The sequence below is a fragment of the Ceratotherium simum genome, chromosome 6 (genome assembly GCF_057802395.1).
Source record: "Ceratotherium simum simum isolate JZ-2026a chromosome 6, ASM5780239v1, whole genome shotgun sequence".
Classification (NCBI taxonomy): domain Eukaryota; kingdom Metazoa; phylum Chordata; class Mammalia; order Perissodactyla; family Rhinocerotidae; genus Ceratotherium; species Ceratotherium simum.
This window is the reverse complement of record NC_141905.1, coordinates 63,088,497-63,106,684: the sequence shown is the minus strand read 5'-3', so window position 1 is coordinate 63,106,684 and position 18,188 is coordinate 63,088,497. Positions and strand designations below refer to the sequence as shown.

The 18,188-nt window shown below is 40.2% G+C and overlaps 1 protein-coding gene across 1 annotated transcript; it reads right to left on the bottom strand.

Annotated features, from left to right (window-relative positions):
- Positions 1-1,474: 1,474 nt before the first annotated feature.
- On the bottom strand, positions 1,475-16,641 carry AS3MT (arsenite methyltransferase). The gene is made up of 12 exons (XM_004428021.3): positions 16,634-16,641; positions 16,139-16,356; positions 15,913-15,953; positions 15,514-15,641; positions 14,412-14,562; positions 13,760-13,896; positions 12,751-12,820; positions 11,521-11,602; positions 10,107-10,238; positions 9,645-9,787; positions 7,800-7,934; positions 1,475-2,071 (listed from the first exon to the last, which is right to left on the bottom strand). Exons 1-12 carry the CDS (start codon positions 16,639-16,641, stop codon positions 1,964-1,966), a joined length of 1,353 nt encoding a protein of 450 aa, XP_004428078.2. The 3' UTR covers positions 1,475-1,963.
- Positions 16,642-18,188: the final 1,547 nt, after the last annotated feature.

Genomic DNA, 18,188 nt, shown 5'->3' with positions numbered 1-18,188 from the left:
GCGCTGTGGCCTGGTGGTTAAGTTTGGTGTGCTCTGCTTTGGTGGCCCAGGGTTCGGATCCTGGGCGTGGACCTACACCACTCGTTGGTGGCCATGCTGTGGCGGCAGCTCACATACAAAATAGAGGAAGACTGGCACAGATGTTAGCTCAGGGAAAATCTTCCTCAGCAAAAAAAAAAAAGATACCACCCAGTCCTCGCCTCAGTCTGTAGCAGTAAGTCAGCGTCTATAGCTGAACCCACTCAGAAATCTGAGAATTTCTCCATTTTTTACAGCTTTTTTAAAAGAGGAGTCTGGCCTGTAGAATCCATTCCAATGTTTTACAAGGCCTAAAAATTCTCAGACCCCTGAATAAGAAATCTCTTGGGCCATGCCAGCGCCCCCCTGGTTCTTTTTGCATTGAGCTCAGAGCAACTGGCTGAGATTTTCATATTAAAAGTCTTCATTGCTTAAAGGTTGTTATTACAAAACTGAACTATCAGCTCCTAATGACAAGGACCATGACTTATATATGACACATACCTTTCTGTGTCCCCTGACAAAGTCTTCAATTTATTTAATCATCCTTGAAACTTTCCTTAATGTTCTTCATTTCTAATGATGTAATCATCCTTGAAATATTCCTCAATCTTCTTCTTTATGGAAACTAGAACTAAATCTAGGGGCCAGCCTGGTGGCGCAAGTGGTTAAGTGCGCATGCTCCGCTGCGGTGGCCTGGGGTTCGCCGGTTGGGATCCCAGGTGCACACTGACGCACCACTTGTTAAGCCATGCTGTGGCGGCGTCCCATATAAAGTAGAGGAAGATGGGCACAGATGTTAGCCCAGGGCCAGTCTTCCTCAGCAAAAAAGAGGAGGATTGGCATCGGATGTTAGCTCAGGGCTGGTCTTCCTCACAAAAAAATAAAATAAAATAAAATAAAAAATAAATAAATCTAATACGTTCCTGAAAGTTTAACCAGGGCACCTTGTAAAGGAAAAGAAATCCACCATTTAAAAATGTAAACATCTCCTAGCTCTTCTTTTTTTTTTTTTAAGTATAGGTTTTGTTTGTTTGTTAGAGGAAGATTGGCCCTGTGCTAACATCTGTTGCCAATCTTCCTCTTTTTTCTTTTTTCTCCCCAAAGCCCCAGTGAATAGGGGCTGCATTGTACATCATAGTTGTAGAGTTGTAGCTCTTCTATGTGGGACACTGCCTCAGCATGGCTTGATGAGCGGTGTGTAGGTCTGTGCCCGGGATCTGAAGCAGCGAACCCCAGGCTGCTGAAGTGGAACACGTGAACTTAACCACTATGCCAGCAGGCCAGCCCCTTCCAACTCTTCTTTTAAAAATTATCAAACTCTTTTCCTGATCCAGTTCGGATTTACTACAGATAGTCACTATGTTGTCATACATGAGGGTGAATTGAGGTTAAAGAAATTATTCATTTGTTTTCTTCATTCAATTGCAAATTTACAAAAAAGAAAAACTATTTGATTTAAAAGACCAGTTACCTCAAGAGCACTCCTACCAAATGTGATTTGGCAATCTTTTGGAATGATTAGCATGATTTCAGTAGGAGCCTGGTTTAATGAGCAAACATGGTGAAAAGTCCAAAAGGTGCTATGCAGGTCCAAGGGAAGATGTTCTTCCTGAGACCCTCTGCCAACCATTATTTCTGAAGGCTTCTTGCCCACTGGCCTTGACTGCATCTCAGTTCCATTTCTGACCAGTAAGTGGCACCAGAACTTTGAATTTGTTGAGATAGAGAAAAACTCAGCTTAACTAGTCTTTAGGTGATTTGCTGTGAATTTTTAATTAAAACCTTCTAAAAATGATTCATTTATTTTTATCAGTGATCTAGAATATGGTGCTTTTTGCTGTTTATTCTTTCTTGTGGTTGTGCTAGGGGGAAGAGCAGGATAAGAGATATATGTAACTCATTCCTTCGCCTCCTGCCCACTGTCTTCTGGTCAGCAGTAGTTTTAGCAGCTTTTCTTTGTGCCACAGCAGCCGCTAGCAACATCAGGGGCACATCTGGAGCTCATGTTGTCAGACACTTCTGCAAGTTTGAACGGATCTGTGATTACATCCTGTCAAAAGGCAAACCAAAATGAAAGGACGAGTTAAAGGTGTTTTGATGGACCCAAACATAATATTTCAGTTTGATTTAGGTTGATTTACCCAGAAGGGAGATAAAACTTTACAATTCCTTGGGGTCCTGGGAGTAGCATCAGTCATTCAGCTATAAAGGTAGCCATCTTCTTCCTGAAGCTTCTCATCAAGTTCTTACTTTCAAGGTAAACTTCATTTCAGCTTCTTAAAGGTAGTCCCTATTGATCCAGGAGAGTTGATTTTGCATTGTTTTGTTTTGTGGGAGTCCCATTTGTATGTGCCTTTTACCCTTTTGGAACTGAGATTCTGAAATATTGGAACTACTTCCCTTTCCTTACTCTAATCTCTAGAAACATATGCAAGACAAGAAGGTAAGTCCCAGATACCAGGGCATCGTTAGCAATTGCTGATGTCCAGATGTTGAGCTTGCCAACAATGGCCAGTAAGATCTCAGGGCAGAGGAAGTGGAATTTTCAAAAGATAAGATGGCTGTCTTTATTTTTCCTCCTTTCACCTCCATGTGAGATACCTCCAATAGCAGCAGCACCAGTGGGGCCAGAGAAAAACCAGGAACAAAGACAGGAAATCAAGAGCATGAACAAGCCCCCTTAAATAATGATAATGAATTCATGAAACATAAATTTACACTCTTACTATTTATTGCTGGCACTGAAAATAGAAGGGTGAACAAGACAGGCGCAGACTCTACATTCATGAATGACAGTCTTATGGACCACTGCCTTTACTGAAGTAACTTACTAGCGGCCTTGGCCTCTCTGGCCCTCCATTTCCGCCTCTCTAAATGAAGAGGTCTGCCTGGATATGGGCTCCCTAACAGGCAGACTAGCATCTGCCAGGGGATCTTAAAGCCTGGAAGAGGGCTGGCTATGCTGGTTGCTGCTGCCAGGCCTTCACATCCATTGTATTTCCTCCACTCAGAGCATTGGAATTGCTGGTCAGAAGAGTTAGCTTCTCCTCTTTTTCACCCAGGAAACTGATTTTCCACACTCTTCTTCTCACTCCATGTCCTCTCTACCACTAGGAGATAGTGATATCAATATCACTTCCAAGTGCATGCTCCCAGCCCTAAAAGATCTCAAGACTGGAAGGAAATAAAAGGTGGGATAGCTTGATAAGCAGTCCTTTCCAGCATCAACATCCTGTGATTCTATGAAAAGTATAAATATGAGAGGTAGTACAGCATGTTGAGTAAGAATGTCAGCTCTAGAAGCAGACGTGCATTCAAATTCACCACTTTCTAGCTATGTAAAATTGGATTAGTAAATTAATCTCTCTGAGCCTCAGTTTCTTCATCTGTAAAATGAGGATATTAAGGGTTGTTGTGAGGACTAAATGACATGGTGCCCAGAACATATTAACTATTCAATAAAGGCTAGGTCCTCTATATTATTACTATGGTTGTTCGTGTTATCACTACCACTACTATTTACCGAAGCAAGACAGTACATAGCACAAATCCTATTTGCATCGTTTCAGATGCTGCAGTGTTTTAATAATGTAATTCTTTTAATAGCAAAATATACTTTGCTTGTCAAGATAAGAAAGGAGGAGGAGGAGAGGAAGAAAAAAGAAGAAGAAGAAAGACTCTCAAAAACAGTCACTATTGAGTCAGCCCTCAGTAAGAAGCAGCACTTTTCATTCCCCATTGCAGCAACTGGTGGGAAGACGTAAGGAGGAGCATTCCCTGCCTGCCGTCAGCCTGTACTGCACTCTAGGGTTTATCATAAAGGTCTTCTATAAAACAGATAGGAATGTCCTCCCCAAGAGCCCAAGGTTATATTTCTAGGACACACAGCTGTTTCATTCTTTAAATCTTCCTTCAGTGTCAATTATTCTCATTTCAAAATCTTGGAGCTAATCTAAAGGCATTGGCACATCTGTAGGCTGACAGAAATGAAGCAGAATAGAAAGGAGACTGTTGGGATAAACCAGTTCAAATACATAGACTGTTACCATTGGTATCTGAGGTCAAGAACCCTCCTGCACAAGCCGTGCATGCACACCAGGGGGGAACGAGAAGAGCGATGCTGGGAAAAAATGGTCTTCTGCAGAAGCAAACTCATTTAACTATATTTTTTACAGCCACAGTACCCTGGAAATGCTGTAGCTGGAGGAAAGACTCCCTTTACTTGTAACTATAATCTTCTGACAGCTTTTATAGTTAGTACTCAGGAGACCAGGTTACAGGAGAATTAGAGTGACGAAAACATTTCAAAATAAACATTGATTCCAGCCAGCAAGGTTTTGTTATCAATAAACTCCCAAGAGTTTCAAAATACCAGTAACACGTTTGTGACATGTTTAATATACTGAAAAATCAGAAGTCAAATTTCTCTACTTTCCAAAAATCACCTTCTTAGAAAAACAGAAGAGTAACAATTGCAGAGTGCTCAAGAATTTAATAAAGCAAAGAAAGTAAATCACTCTCCAGCTCTATATTGAGCTTGGGCTAGATTCATGCTGATAATAGTGGCCAAACAAGAACATGTTAGGTTTTTTGACTCTAGGATTCTCTCCTCTTGTGTTCAATTAAACTTTCCCAACTGCAAATTTACCTTTTGGAGAGTGATCTCTAAATAAGCTTTACTCTTAAAGATTGCTGACAAAATAACAAAAGGAAGAGAGAAAGGCACAACAGTTACTTGTATATCAACTGTATCCAAAATTACTACAAAATACCAGCAACAGAAAGCAAACATTCATGGAGAAAGGTTACAGAATTTCTGAGCCCAGGAGAAAGGGTATATGGGAGAATGATAAAAGAGTCCTGTAAAGGTGGTTAGAACTCAAATACTTAGAACCCAGTTCCAAGCGACCAAGAATCTTAATAAGTACACGTCCATAACTATAACTGCTTCTATTTCTTGAGTACGTATTATGTGCCAGGATTGGGCTAACATTTTACATATGTTTATTGCTCCATTTGATCCTGACAACCTGAGGGAAAAAGGGTTTAGGGAGGTTGGGTAACATACCCAAGATCACACGTAAGTGGCAGAGCCAAGATCTGAACCTAGTCTATCTGACTCCAAGCCCATGTACTTAAACCCCCATCTTGCCACAGCAACATTGGTATCTCATTTCCCTGGCCTCCCAAAATTCCATGCCTTGAGATGCATCACTGTTACGACTTTGGTGAGTGTTAGAAGTTCTGTCAGCCAAAAGAAACTTGAAATCCATCACTAAGCCTGTTCTAAATAATAAAATATTATCAATTAATAAATGGATTAATAAAATAATTATGATAGCGTGAATAGTGGAAAAGGTACAAATATATAAAGAGAGAAAGGCAAAGAGGGATGCTAATATCTGTTACAACTACCTATCTGCCTTCTTCACAGGGTAGTTGTGAGAGATGATCTGCAATAAATTGTGAGAAAATGCTTTAGAAAATGCTATACCAATATTTCAGATGCTAGAATAATTATAAATATGAATCTAAAATATTTTAGAAAATAGTCATTTTAGATTATAGTGGAATACTGGCTCAAATATACATTTAAGAAATTAGGATATGAGAGAAATTAGCATTTCAAAACTGTGGAGAAATGATTTAATAAATGAATAGGAAAATTTGAACTAGTTAGTATTTGGAAAAATAGTCACACTCTACTTCAATATCTATGCTAAAATAAATTCCAGATGGATTAAAAATTTCAATGTGAAAAACAAAGCCATGAAATACTAGAAGAATCTTCTTGATCTTGGATTAAGCAATGGATTCTTAGCTATGACACCCAAAGTACAAGTAATCAAAGAAACAATAGATAAATTGGACTTCATCAAAATCAAAACCTTTTGTGCATCAAAGGACACTATCAAGAGAGTGAAAAGACAGTATACAGAATGGGAGAAATTTTTGCAAATTGTATATCTGATAAGGGTCTAGGATCCAGAATATATAAAGAACTCTTAACAACTCTACAATAAAAAGACAAACAACCCAATTAAATAATGGGCAAAAGACGTGAATAGACACTTCTCCAAAGAAAATATACAAATGATCAGCAAGCACATGAGAAGACTCTTAGCATCATTAGTCATTAGGGAAATGCAAATCAAAACCACAATGAGGTAACACTTCACACCGACTAGGATGGCTACAAACAAAACAAAAGAGAAAATAACAAGTGTTAGCAAGGACGTAGAGAAATTCGAACCCTTGTATATTGCTGGAAGGAACGTAAAATGGTGCAGCCACTGTGGAAAACAGTTTGGTGGTTCTTCAAAAAGTTAAACGTAGAATTACCATGTGACCCAACAATTCCAGTCCTAGGTAGAGACCCATACGAATTGAAAACAAGTACTCAAACAAGTACACGATGCATATGTGCGTGCATGTTCACAGCAACACTACTTACAATAGTCAAAAAGGGGAAACAACATACATGTCTATCAACTGATGAATGGATAAACAAAATGTGATATATCTATATAATGGAATATTATTCAGCCTAAAAAGGAATGAAGTACTGATATATGGATAAACCTTGAAAACATTATGTTAAGTAAAAGAAGCCAGACACAAAAGGCCACATAGTGTATGATTCCACTTACATGAAATGTCCAAAATAGGCAAATCCAGAGACAGAAAGCAAATTAGTTATTGCCAGGGGCTGGGGAGAGGGCAGGTGACTGCTTAATGGGTATGGGATTTCTTTTCGGGGTGATGAAAGTTTTCTGGAACTAGAGAGTGATGACAGTTGCACAACCTTGTAAATGTACTAAAAGCCATTTAATAAATGGCTACTACCACTAAAATGTGCTAAGTTGTACATGTTAAATGGTTAAAATAGTGAATTTTATGTTATGTGAATGTTGCCTCAATTTTTAGAAAGTACAAAAAGAAAATACAGGTAAATTTATAATGTTCATATTAAGCAGGTCTTTCTAATCATACTGTCAGAGGCAGAAACCATAAGGGAAATGACTACCTGTACATAAAAATTGAAAATGTCTATTTGGGGGGAAAAAAAGCAAATAAAAAGATAAATGACATGCTGAGAAAAAATATTTGCAAGATATAATAGACAATCTCTTATACAGCAATAAAAGGCAAATACCATTCTAATAGAAAATGGTTAAAGGAATTATATAGGAAGTTCACAATGGATGAACTATAAATTGTCAATAAATATACCAAAAAGTTCAATATATGCAAAATAAAACAACATTATTTTCTGTCTATTGGACAAGCAAAGATTTTAAAAAATAATACCCAGTATTAGTAAGACCACAGGGAAAAAGTATCCTCATACGTTGCAGGTAGGCATGTAAACTGGCACAATCTTTCTGGAGGGCAATTTGACTATCTCTATTAAAAGACTTAAGAATATGTATGTATAATTTGAATAACTTTTTTTCCAAGGTAGCTTTTAACCTTTTTTGTATCTGGACCCCTTTGAGAATCTGATGAAAGTAATAAATAAACCCTTTCCTGAGAAAATACACATGTAATTTCCTGGATGTCCTGAAGTCCATTTATGGGCGCACCAAGTTAGGATTGAAAAAAATGAAGTTATGAAATTAATTCAAATCATTTTATAGATACAAATATGCTAGAAACAATTTATGGTGGCCAACTAAAAGAAGAATGATTTGTTTCTTGCTTTAGTCGTCTGTGGCAAGCATAATGATTTTTGAAATGGTTCTCTTTGAGGGTAGGGAATTGAAAGCCAAACAAACCTTCGATTCTAAAGCAGAACAGCCTCCTCCGGTTGGCAACTTCTCTCCAATTGATCTGATCAGAAAATCTTGGGCAAATCGTGAGTTCTTCAAGACAGCCGCTGTTTCTTCATCCACTTCAACAATTTCACCTTCCTGAATGGTAGCATGGAAAACACATATTAAGAAATGCCACTTTAGTCTCAATAGAAGAAAATGCCCAGAAGTTTTACTAATGAGTGGCATTTTGGGATAAAAGACTATACTTCTGACATGGTATTCTCTCATGTTCAGACCCTGCTGCTAGCTTCATGCTCATTTCAAGATAGAATTGACCGGTGTCATAATCAGTTTTTCTTTGGTGGCAATGTCAAAAAAAGGACATTTATTGCTCCAGTATTTAGTTTCTACTCAGAAAGAGATGTAGAAAACCACTGTTCTCTGGGCTTCACCTTATTCACCACTAAAGTGAGAGCTTTGGACTAGTGGTTTTTAGAATGTATTTCCATGAATACCAGGGTGCCTGGGAGCTGTGTAAAGGGCCCACAATTTGGGAAGCAGGAGTCAGCACAGGAGATTCTGGGCTATCACCTCTGCTCCCATCAGGTATACTGTGCTTTTATCCCTTCAGATATTGGGGTTATGTAAAGGAACGCCTGACACATAGTAAGTATTGGTGTTTTAAAAAGATTTTGCTTAAAAAAATAATTCTGCTATTAAAAATGTTTTTTGGAAAGCCACTAGAGCAGAGAAATGGTTTCAAAGACCCTTCCCACTGTGATTCTGTGAATCTGCTGGAGCAGGCAGTACATCAAGGGCCAGTATATCAGTGAAAAAGCATTCATGGCTCCACTGCACCAGGGAGTATGTAGGAAATCTGAAGATGCTATTTGGACCAAAAAATCAGAGGAGCAAAGCAGTAGGTCCTTCCACCTTTGGGACAAAGAACAACTGTATCTTCTATTTACTAAGTTCCCAGTATGTACCAATGTTGTGCTATATTATTGCTAATCTTTCTAGAAATTCTGCAAAGTAGATATTATTATCCCTATTTTTACAGTGGAGCAAACTGTATCTCAAAGAATTTTGGTGACTCATTCAAGTTTACCCAAGTAATAAATATAAAGCCAGAATTTGAACCCAGGTATCTGATTCCAAAGCCTCTACTTTTCCCTTTGAGAAAACAAAGCCTATTCTTCAAAGAGTAGTAGAAATTCAATGTGTCATCATTAAACACTAACAATTCCTTAATTCCACGATACCATTATGCAGTACTCCTATTCTTTTCCATCCTGCTTCTTTATAATTCCATTAATCTGACATCTGAATGATGCCATGAAAAATTTTCTTAGGTATGATAATGGTATTGTGGCTATGTAGGAGAATATTTTATTCTTAGGAGATGCATGCTAACATACTTAAGGGTAAAATTTCATGAAGTCTGCAACTTACTTTTAATGATTCAGCAAAAGTATATATACATACACACACACATACACATAAACCCCAACATCAGAAAAGTGAGAAGCAATACAACATGAAGAAAAGGTACCTAGACCAAAGGTAAGAGTAGAAAGAATGGGAGCTGGCCCTGTGGCATAGCCGTTAAGTGCGCGCGCTCCGCTGCTGGCAGCCCAGGTTCGGATCCCGGGCGTGCATCAATGCACTGCTTGTCAGGCCACGCTGTGGCAGCATCCCATATAAAGTAGAGGATGATGGGCACGGATGTTAGCCCAGGGCCAGTCTTTCTCAGCACAAAGAGGAGGATTGGCATGGATGTTAGCTCAGAGCTGATCTTCCTCACCAAAAGGAGAAAAAAAAAAAAGAGTAGAAAGAATGCGAGAAGGCATGGAAATTTCAATGTACCTTAAAGGTGAAATTTGCATCAAATATTAGTTCTTTTTCGTGTCCAGTGATTCCTCCATTGTAAATAACTTGGCATCTTTTGGCTGGTTCTGTCTTAGGGAGTTTGAAGAGGCGAAATGTTGCAGAAACGAAACGATAGTTACCTAAAAACAGAATTTACTCAAGCTTCACCTCCAGCACTCGAACAGCTAGCTATTGGTTTGCTCAGCAGATGAAGAGTGTACATATTATAAAGATGATTTTCTTCTTTGCATGCCATCAATTATCTTTCTGGGCACTTCACTCTATTTACTGAGTAACTTCAAAGTGCTTTATTAAATATCAAACTTTGGTTGCCATTAAACAGGAGACAAGATGGAGATTTCCAGATGATACAAAGTCTCCCTCAATGAAACACTTGCTAATCACCAAGTTTGAACCATTAGGCGTGCAGTTATAATATTCCCTGCCATTGTTCCTTACCGATCACTCTTTCTAGTTCCTTGTTTTGAACTGTAATGAGATTGGCAGTGACCAAACGTGGAGGGCAGAACCCAATTTTCTGGGCAAGGATGGCAAGGTCCTTCCAGTACAAAGCACCACCCAGGCACTCACCTAAAAAAAGAAAAATCACAGACCAACCAATATAACTAGGTATTAAGGGAATTACTCTTCTATATAATTGATTAGGATATGGTATTAGCTAAAACATAGGTCCTAGAAATAGAAGAACCACCTGAGTGTCCCCCCAAGATCTAGAAAGCCAGGGTCAAAACTACCTATGCCAGCTAATGGTCTCTGGGGACCATTCTTCAGGCCCCTTCTTCAGGAACAACCTAAATTATCGCCAATAGAGAAATGGTCAAATAAAGTATAGTACAGTTGTGTAATATAAATATTTAAAAAATGTTTTAAAAAATTTTAGGCTTAGGAAATATGCTAAATAAAATTAGAATACTAAATTCTATATATAGCATGCTACCAATTTTATGATACACACACAGAAGAAAAAGCTAAAAGGATATATATTAAAATGTTAAAGAGGTTATTGCTGGGTTATGTGATTAGTAGTAATTTTTTCATTTTCTTTTTGTATTTTCCAACTTTTTAACAATATCCATTGATTATTGTATAATAAGAAAAAAGTTAACATGACTTATTTTAAAAGTAAGAAGTTTTGGGGCTGGCCCCGTGGCGTAGTGGTTAAGTGGGCACGCTCCGCTGTGGGTGGCCCAGGTTCGGATCCCAGGCACGCACGGATGCACCACTTGTCAGGCCATGCTGTGGCAGCGTCCCACATAAAGTGGAGGAAGATTGGCACGGATGTTAGCTCAGGGCCAGTCTTCCTCAGCAAAAAGAGGAGGATTGGCATGGATGTTAGCTCAGAGCTGATCTTCTTCTTCAAAAATAAATAAATAAATAAATAAAATAAAAGTAAGAAGTTTTGATTCCCTAGTCAGACTGATCACATGCATGCATTTATCTCCTCAACTTCCAAAGACTCCATTAAAATGAAAATAAAGGAATAAACAACACAATGATGATGAGAACATTAGGCAATTAGAGGGCATCAGTTCTGGACCAGTTGCCCTTATTTCCACACTACAGTTCTCAAAGTATTTTTCACATTTATTACCCCATTTAATCTTCATAACAGCCCGATAAGGCAGATTGCATTATTATCTACATCTTACAATTTGGAAACCGACTCAAAGAGATTAATTAAATTATCCAAGGTCATACACTTTTGAGTGGCAGAGGAAGACTGGAACCTAAGCCTCCTGACCTAATCCCACATACTCCCACATCACAAAGTCTCATCCTGGGTTTTGGTAGAATGGAGCTCTGTACATGAACAAGAAGAATCTGCCTTAAAACAAAATAAAAAAACACTTACCCCATAAAACTTTGTGCATCCTGATTTCTTCTGGCAATTCAAGGCTAGCATAGACGTCACTGAAATATAGCTCCCCACCATGCTGAAACAGCAGAATTAGTCCAAACAAGGTTAAAGATCACATTAGTCCCAGATAGCAAAGAAAGGAATGAGGGGATAAAATCAATTTAAAAAACCAACGGAAGTGCTCGACCTGAATAGCTGCCTCCCTGGTTACGATCAAGAGCCAAGGGCCAAGGTAGTTTTCAGTGACCTCCCCAACAGGTAATAAGATAGCTTGCCAAGAGTGTCTCTCTCCTAAATAAAGATACTCAGGTTACCTAAATTTTTAGCCATTCTGAACCAAATGCAGTCCCAGGTTGTAATTAACAGAAGTAGAAAATAGTATTCATAAACTCTTCTGCCTTAAAAATTATATAACTTTTTGTAATGCTGCTGTTTACTTTTATGACAACATATATTTTTTAATATTTTTAAAATAATTTTAACACATTTTTTCATATGCCTTAAAATCTCAGGCATATGAGTGATCAGGAATTTTAAGATTTATTTAGCTCATTTCAAGAGTATGGAGGTCTAGATTCTACAATAATGTCTCTACCCTTTACAAGTATATCTTGGTGAAGACAGTGAGCTGGTCTACAAAATGACATGCTAATTAAGACATTATTAAATGATTTCTACATAGATATTCTTATTTGATATCTACGTCAGCCCTGTAAACAAAAAAATCTCAGAATATCTTCTATCATGAAGATACCCATCTCATTATACACATGGAGGGTGTGGAGCTCCTGCAAGTTTTCCTTTTAGACGTAAAAGTTCCATCTTCTTTGACTTCCCAAAGATCTGGAATCTTGATAGGTATGAAATAAGTAGCCCTGAGAAACACTGTTTGAGCTAGAAGAGTATATTCATAGCAACCTTTAGTAGTCAGTCCAAAGGTCCCTGCAGCTCTGCAGGTGCGGTCCTAGGATCAGGTAGAGCAGCAAACAGGAGGAGAGACAGCCAATAAAAGAAATATTTTAACACATCCAATGACAATCAGACTCTCAGATTTATTACCTTCTGCAACCTGAAAGGATAAAGAATTCATATCTAGGATATTTCTGCCACTCCTCTTTTGCGCCACCTCTTTTTAATTTAGTGGATAAATTAAGAGAGTTTGAGCTCTGAGCTCAAGGGGGCAAGAACAGGACAGGTCCCACCTTGTCCCCCTTGTCCCCTCACCTTTAACACACGATGTACCTCCTGCAGCATTTGTTGTTTATCAGGTACAAGGTTAATGACACAATTTGATCTGAAAAAGAACAGATGGAACGTCAAGCAAATCTGCACACTGGTCAGAGATCTCTAAATCCTTTTAGTCCCTCCAGATGGCTCCCACCATTTCCTCAAAGCTACACCATTCTTCCTGCCTCCCTCCTCTCTTCGCCACACTCAGCTTCTTCCCACAGTAAGGGAGATGGACAGAGTGTTTAAAATCTCAGTAAATTGGTAGCAAGTTTGAGTGCACAGAAAAAAATATCAGGGGGCCGGCCCCGTGGTGTAGTGGTTAAGTCCGGTGTGCTCTGCTTTGGCAGACTGGGTTCGCAGGTTCAGATCCTGGGTGCAGACCTACAGCACTTGTCAGCCATGCTCTGACAGTGACCCACATACAAAATAGAGGAAGACTGGCACAGATGTTAGCTCAGGGGGAATCTTCCTCAAAAAAAAAAAAAGAAAAGAAAAAGAAATCAGGCTTACTTTTCACTTGTTTATGCCCTGGTGTTCACCATGCAACAAAATGACCCAGGACCAGGTGCCTACTGCACAAGGCATTTCTTCTGCCACATGTAAACAGGCTAAGTTCTTCAAGGCAGCTTTATTAAGGCTGATTTGGGCATTATTTGACAACAACAACTCAAAGGAAAAAGAGAAACACAGAATCCTATAATTTGCGAATATACTATAATTTAATAATATTAAAGATAACAGGTCACTGTGTATTGTATGAGCAGACTCTGTGGTCTTGGTGGTCTTCTGGGCTCACTGGTTTATGGTTAAGTTTAAATAAGTTCTCTCTTGGGTTAGTATGTTCTGCAGCTGGTGGGCTACAAGAAGCTCAGACCAGCTCCCTCCGTTTCTTAACTCATGCTAAGTCTAGTTTACCACCCTAACTGAGAGTGTAAAAAGTGACGACATCTGTGTGTTCAATAGGAAATGGGCTATATTCATACCAGTAAGGATATAGACCTACATAACAATATCGTAACTCTCATTCTTGATTCCAGCCTCTCCCAACTTCTCTATGTAGCCATGAACAAAAGTCACATTGGGTGCCTGGAAGCCATATTTTTCCATGTGATAGTCAATATACTTTTTAGCCACTTCTACCTAAAGGAAGAAAAACATAGATTTGATAATCATCATTTTGTAAAATACACTAGTTTTTTCCTAAAATCTTCCCATTACTAATGGAATATATTTCCCCCAGACTATTTTGGGTGAGTATACAAGGTTCCTCTGGGCATGTAGGATATACTACAGCCTAGAACAACTCAGTGGGGCACAAACTCCCTGCTTGATACATGGGTTTTGCTTGAATAAACTCTTCATTCAACAACAAAATCTTGTAGGAAAGATGGCAGAAGGAAGGAAAAGATCAAACTCCATTGGGTCATCATGATATTCATATATCAGATCAAACCTCTGACTCTGTGTTCTCCCAGAAGAGCCCCTAAATGTGAAAGTTCTCAGCTTGCAGGGCAGGAAGCATTAGTGGCACAAATGAGCATTGCATGTAGCAACCTTCTTAAGTTATCCTTGAAGAGTCACAAAGGAAACAACTTTATCTCTAAAGGAACGCTTCCAAGAATTTTTTCCTCTTTGTCCTCCAACCATTGCCTTACCTGACCTTCTGTCATGTCTATTCCAGTGACATGTCCCTTCTCGCCAACCAACTGACTAAGTGCATAGCAATCTCTGCCACTTCCACTACCCAGGTCCAAAATCCAGCAGTTTTCCAGGCTCTCAGGGATGACCAGACCACAGCCATAATACCTGGGAAACAGAAAATACATATATACATATTTTTTCCCTCTGGAGACTGGAAGATGTAGAATCACTAAATCTTATAAATCCTTCCTCCCTCTCTCCTTTCCTTCCTTCCTTCCGTCATTCATTCCATTTCTATTTTGGCGTTTAGTCTCCTCCACTAAATTGGAAGCTCCATGAAGGCTGAGACTCTATCTGCTTTGTTTACCATTGTATTGTTGGGCATTGTGCTAAGACACATAAGCCATCTAAAATATTTGTTGAATAAATACATTTACGCATTAGCTGAGCATCTAATGCAGGTCCAAGACTGTGCTAGTTATTGACAAAGAAATGTCAGACAAGAGTCCTCTCCCCTAGATGTATTTAACTGGGGTGGCACACATGAGCACAGAAAACATTTTCCACGATTTACTGATAAACTGAGTGGCACAGGCAGTAAGCGCTGTAGTGTTTGGAGAAGGGGTTGCTCAAGGATTGGAGAAACCTTCACAAAGTAGGTAGGACACCAATGAGGTGTTGGGTGGGCAGGATTTGGAAGGTAGAAAGGAGAGGGAAGGCATTGCAGATTGATAACTGCATGCTAGGCAAGCAGAAATCATCTTGGCAGTGCTGACGGCAGGAGGGGGTCTGGCTAGCGTATATAGTATATAGTATATAGTGCATCAGAGGGAGCCAAGGTTGTTCAGGAAGTGAGGGTCAAACTACTGGACGGTCTTGAATGTCAGGTCCAAGGAGTGTGAATGTATCCTGGGAGTAAAGGGAGGTGGGGAGGGTCACTGGGAATTCTTAAACAGAGCAGTAAGGTGACCAGTGCTGTGATTTAGGAGTTTTATGATAGACAAGGCCAGCGGGATGGATTGGAGGAGACCAGTTAATTCCCTAGTGACTGGCATCACCATGTTTTGAGAAAGATGCTCTCTGGGGTCTTCATGGGGGCAGCACAGGGCAAGCTACCTCAAGGTCACTTCCTCATGTACATTCTGCAGGGCTTCCCGGATGTGCTTGGGGACCGGCCCGGCTGCGGTGACACAGGCATTGGTCTGGAGGTCGGCTCCTTTCTTCAGCACCTGCCCATAGTAGGTCTGACCCAGGGCCAAGGGCGGGGTGAGGCGTGAGAGAAGAGCTAGAGCTGGTGTCCGCGATGCGAAGGTTCCCATGCGCGCCACCGGCCCCATCCCCACCAATCCAGGCCTGGCCGGCCTTTGCTCCCTGCAAAGCTCTGAGTCCAGACTCTGCCCTGCCCCCACCCCAGGGTTCCTGGGGGCGCAGGGGCGCTGGCGGGGCCTCCATGAGCCTAGGACTCCCACCCAGCCCAGGATCCACCTCGGCCTTTCCAGGCCCTAGTGCTCTCACCTGCACGTCCTTCCAGATCTCAGCGTCGCGGGGGGCGGCCACTGCCGGGAAGGGGAAAAGGTAGCTGAAAGGCGAGGGTGCTGAGCAGGGGCATGGGGCAAGGGGTGCGCCGGGACAGAGCGGGGCTAAGAGGCGGGCGGCAGGCCCGGAGCGCTAGCGGTGGTGGTGGTGGAGGGGGAGACAGAAGGCCGGGGTCCTGCCCTGGGGGCCGGAGCGGCACACTCACTGTCTCCTCGGTCTGCGGACTCCAGGTCTTGGGTCCCTCGCAGCCCGCTCCGCAGGCCGAGCGCGCCGGAGGCCCCGCCCCGGGGCAGGCAGGCCCGATCTCCGGCCGGGCGGGCTCTGAGCCGGCCCGCCCGGGGGTGCAGGAGCCCACGGCCGCTTGCAGCCCGACGCTCAGCCGAGCGCAGTCTCACCACCTGTTCTCTTGCTGCGCTTCTGGCCCTGCTGGGCCCAAAGTCATCTTAGCTGTCTTTAATCTTTCCAACCAGGAAGAGGATATTACTATTAATTAGCATCTTCCTTTACTGCTCGCTCTGATTTTCATTTTATAAATCTCCTATTCTGACTTAAACAAACACCCGTATATGATTTTTGCCCCTTTTGGAAATGAAATCACCTTTCCTCAATCTATTTTTTAAGGTCAGGTTTATTGATACATAATTTACATTCAGTAAAATTCACCTTTCTTTAGTATACAGTTCTGTGAATTCTGACAAACGTATACATCACCACAATCAAGACTCTCACCCAAAAAAGTTTCTTCGTGCCCCCTTGTAGTAAATCGCTTCCTCCCACCCCCAGCTCCTAAAGAACTATAGATCTGTTCTCCCTCCTTTTCTAGAATGTCACAGAGATGGAAACATATAGTATGTAGCCATTCTCCGTCTATTTTGAATTGTATTTAGGAAAGCAACTTTGCTAACAATTTTTAACCTCTAGTAATTTTTGGTCAATTCAATTGTGTCTTCTAGGTATCGTCATTTCATCTTCAGAAAGTTTGTTTTTAATTTATTTTTTCTTCCACCGCTATATTTGTATATCGTATTTCCTTCTGTGGTTGTAATAAGCATTTCTATTCATTAGGACGGTAAGGAGATATGGGGTTCCAAGTGAAAGGATATCTAAATGGAAGATTAACTAAATTATACTCATTTTTCAATCTCATCTGCCAATAATGATCTTCCCTGATGTCAATTAGTTCTTGTTAAATGTTAATAGGAAGGTGTTATATATTTATATTTTTAATAAATTAAACCCATGGAAACAATCTTTCTTGGAATATTTTTATGTTAGAATATTTCCAACTACTAAGTGTGTAAAAATAAGTGTTTTTATAGGTATCAGTTTTTTGACAATCATATAACAGTGAAAACACTCCTAAATATCAGTTTTCAAGATACTCTCTCCATGAAATTAGTTCCTCTAGAAAAGCTCTTTCTCACTCATTGTTAAAATGCTATCTTTATCTTGAAACGACAGATTAGAGGGAGGTTGAGGAAAGGGCTCGATCATTTCCTACTTGTTCACTCATACTTGCTTTATTATATTATCTTCAATTTGTAGTTACTCACAAGAACCATTTGATAAGCCTTAAATCCACTTAACCACACACAAATAAACTGCAATAAGGCAAACCACCATCAACCAAAATCGAGTTATTCCGTTTTCCCTCAGGGCTGATTTTGGACCTGATGGCTTGTGACCATCATCCATACTGATTGGTCAGTGCCTCAACCACAGTTTCTTGTTTAATATCACCCCTGTTAAATGATACGTATGCTATGTGGATCCGTATGCTACATAGACCAAATTAGTGCTCTCATATCAAGCCATATTTTAAATATTAGCAAAAGCTAATTTTCTTTTAAGATAAAAAATAAACATACATAGAAATTTTCATATTTTCTTCCCTTACCTCCAAGGATGGCCTTGTGCATGCCTCCACATATCCCACCTTGGAAGCTACTGGTCTGACAATTCCAGGATGGTCCAGAAAGCAGATTTTGGTTCAGCACACAGAACCATCTTTCAAGAAGTAGAGCTTTCCAAAATGGCCAGCATCCCTAAGTAAAGGATTCTCCAAACACTGGAAGCATTCAAGCAGAATCTAGTTGACCAGCTCAAAGTTTACTTGCCAGAGGTGCAGCAGCAGGAGTAAATGGATTGGATTCAATTACTGCCAAGATCCTTTCTTTTGTATTATGTTAAATACTAGAAATGACAGGTAGCACCTTTGTCTATTCATAAGGGAAGTAACAGATAATAGAGAGCTA

Excerpts from the sequence above, each read along its gene's own strand:
- AS3MT (XM_004428021.3), bottom strand. Across the intron at positions 13,897-14,411 it reads TAGACATGACAGAAGGTCAG|GTAGAAGTGGCTAAAAAGTA; the intron begins GTAAGGCAATGG and ends TTCTTCCTTTAG. Across the intron at positions 2,072-7,799 it reads GTTCTGCTTTAGAATCGAAG|GATGTAATCACAGATCCGTT; the intron begins GTTTGTTTGGCT and ends GCCTTTTGACAG.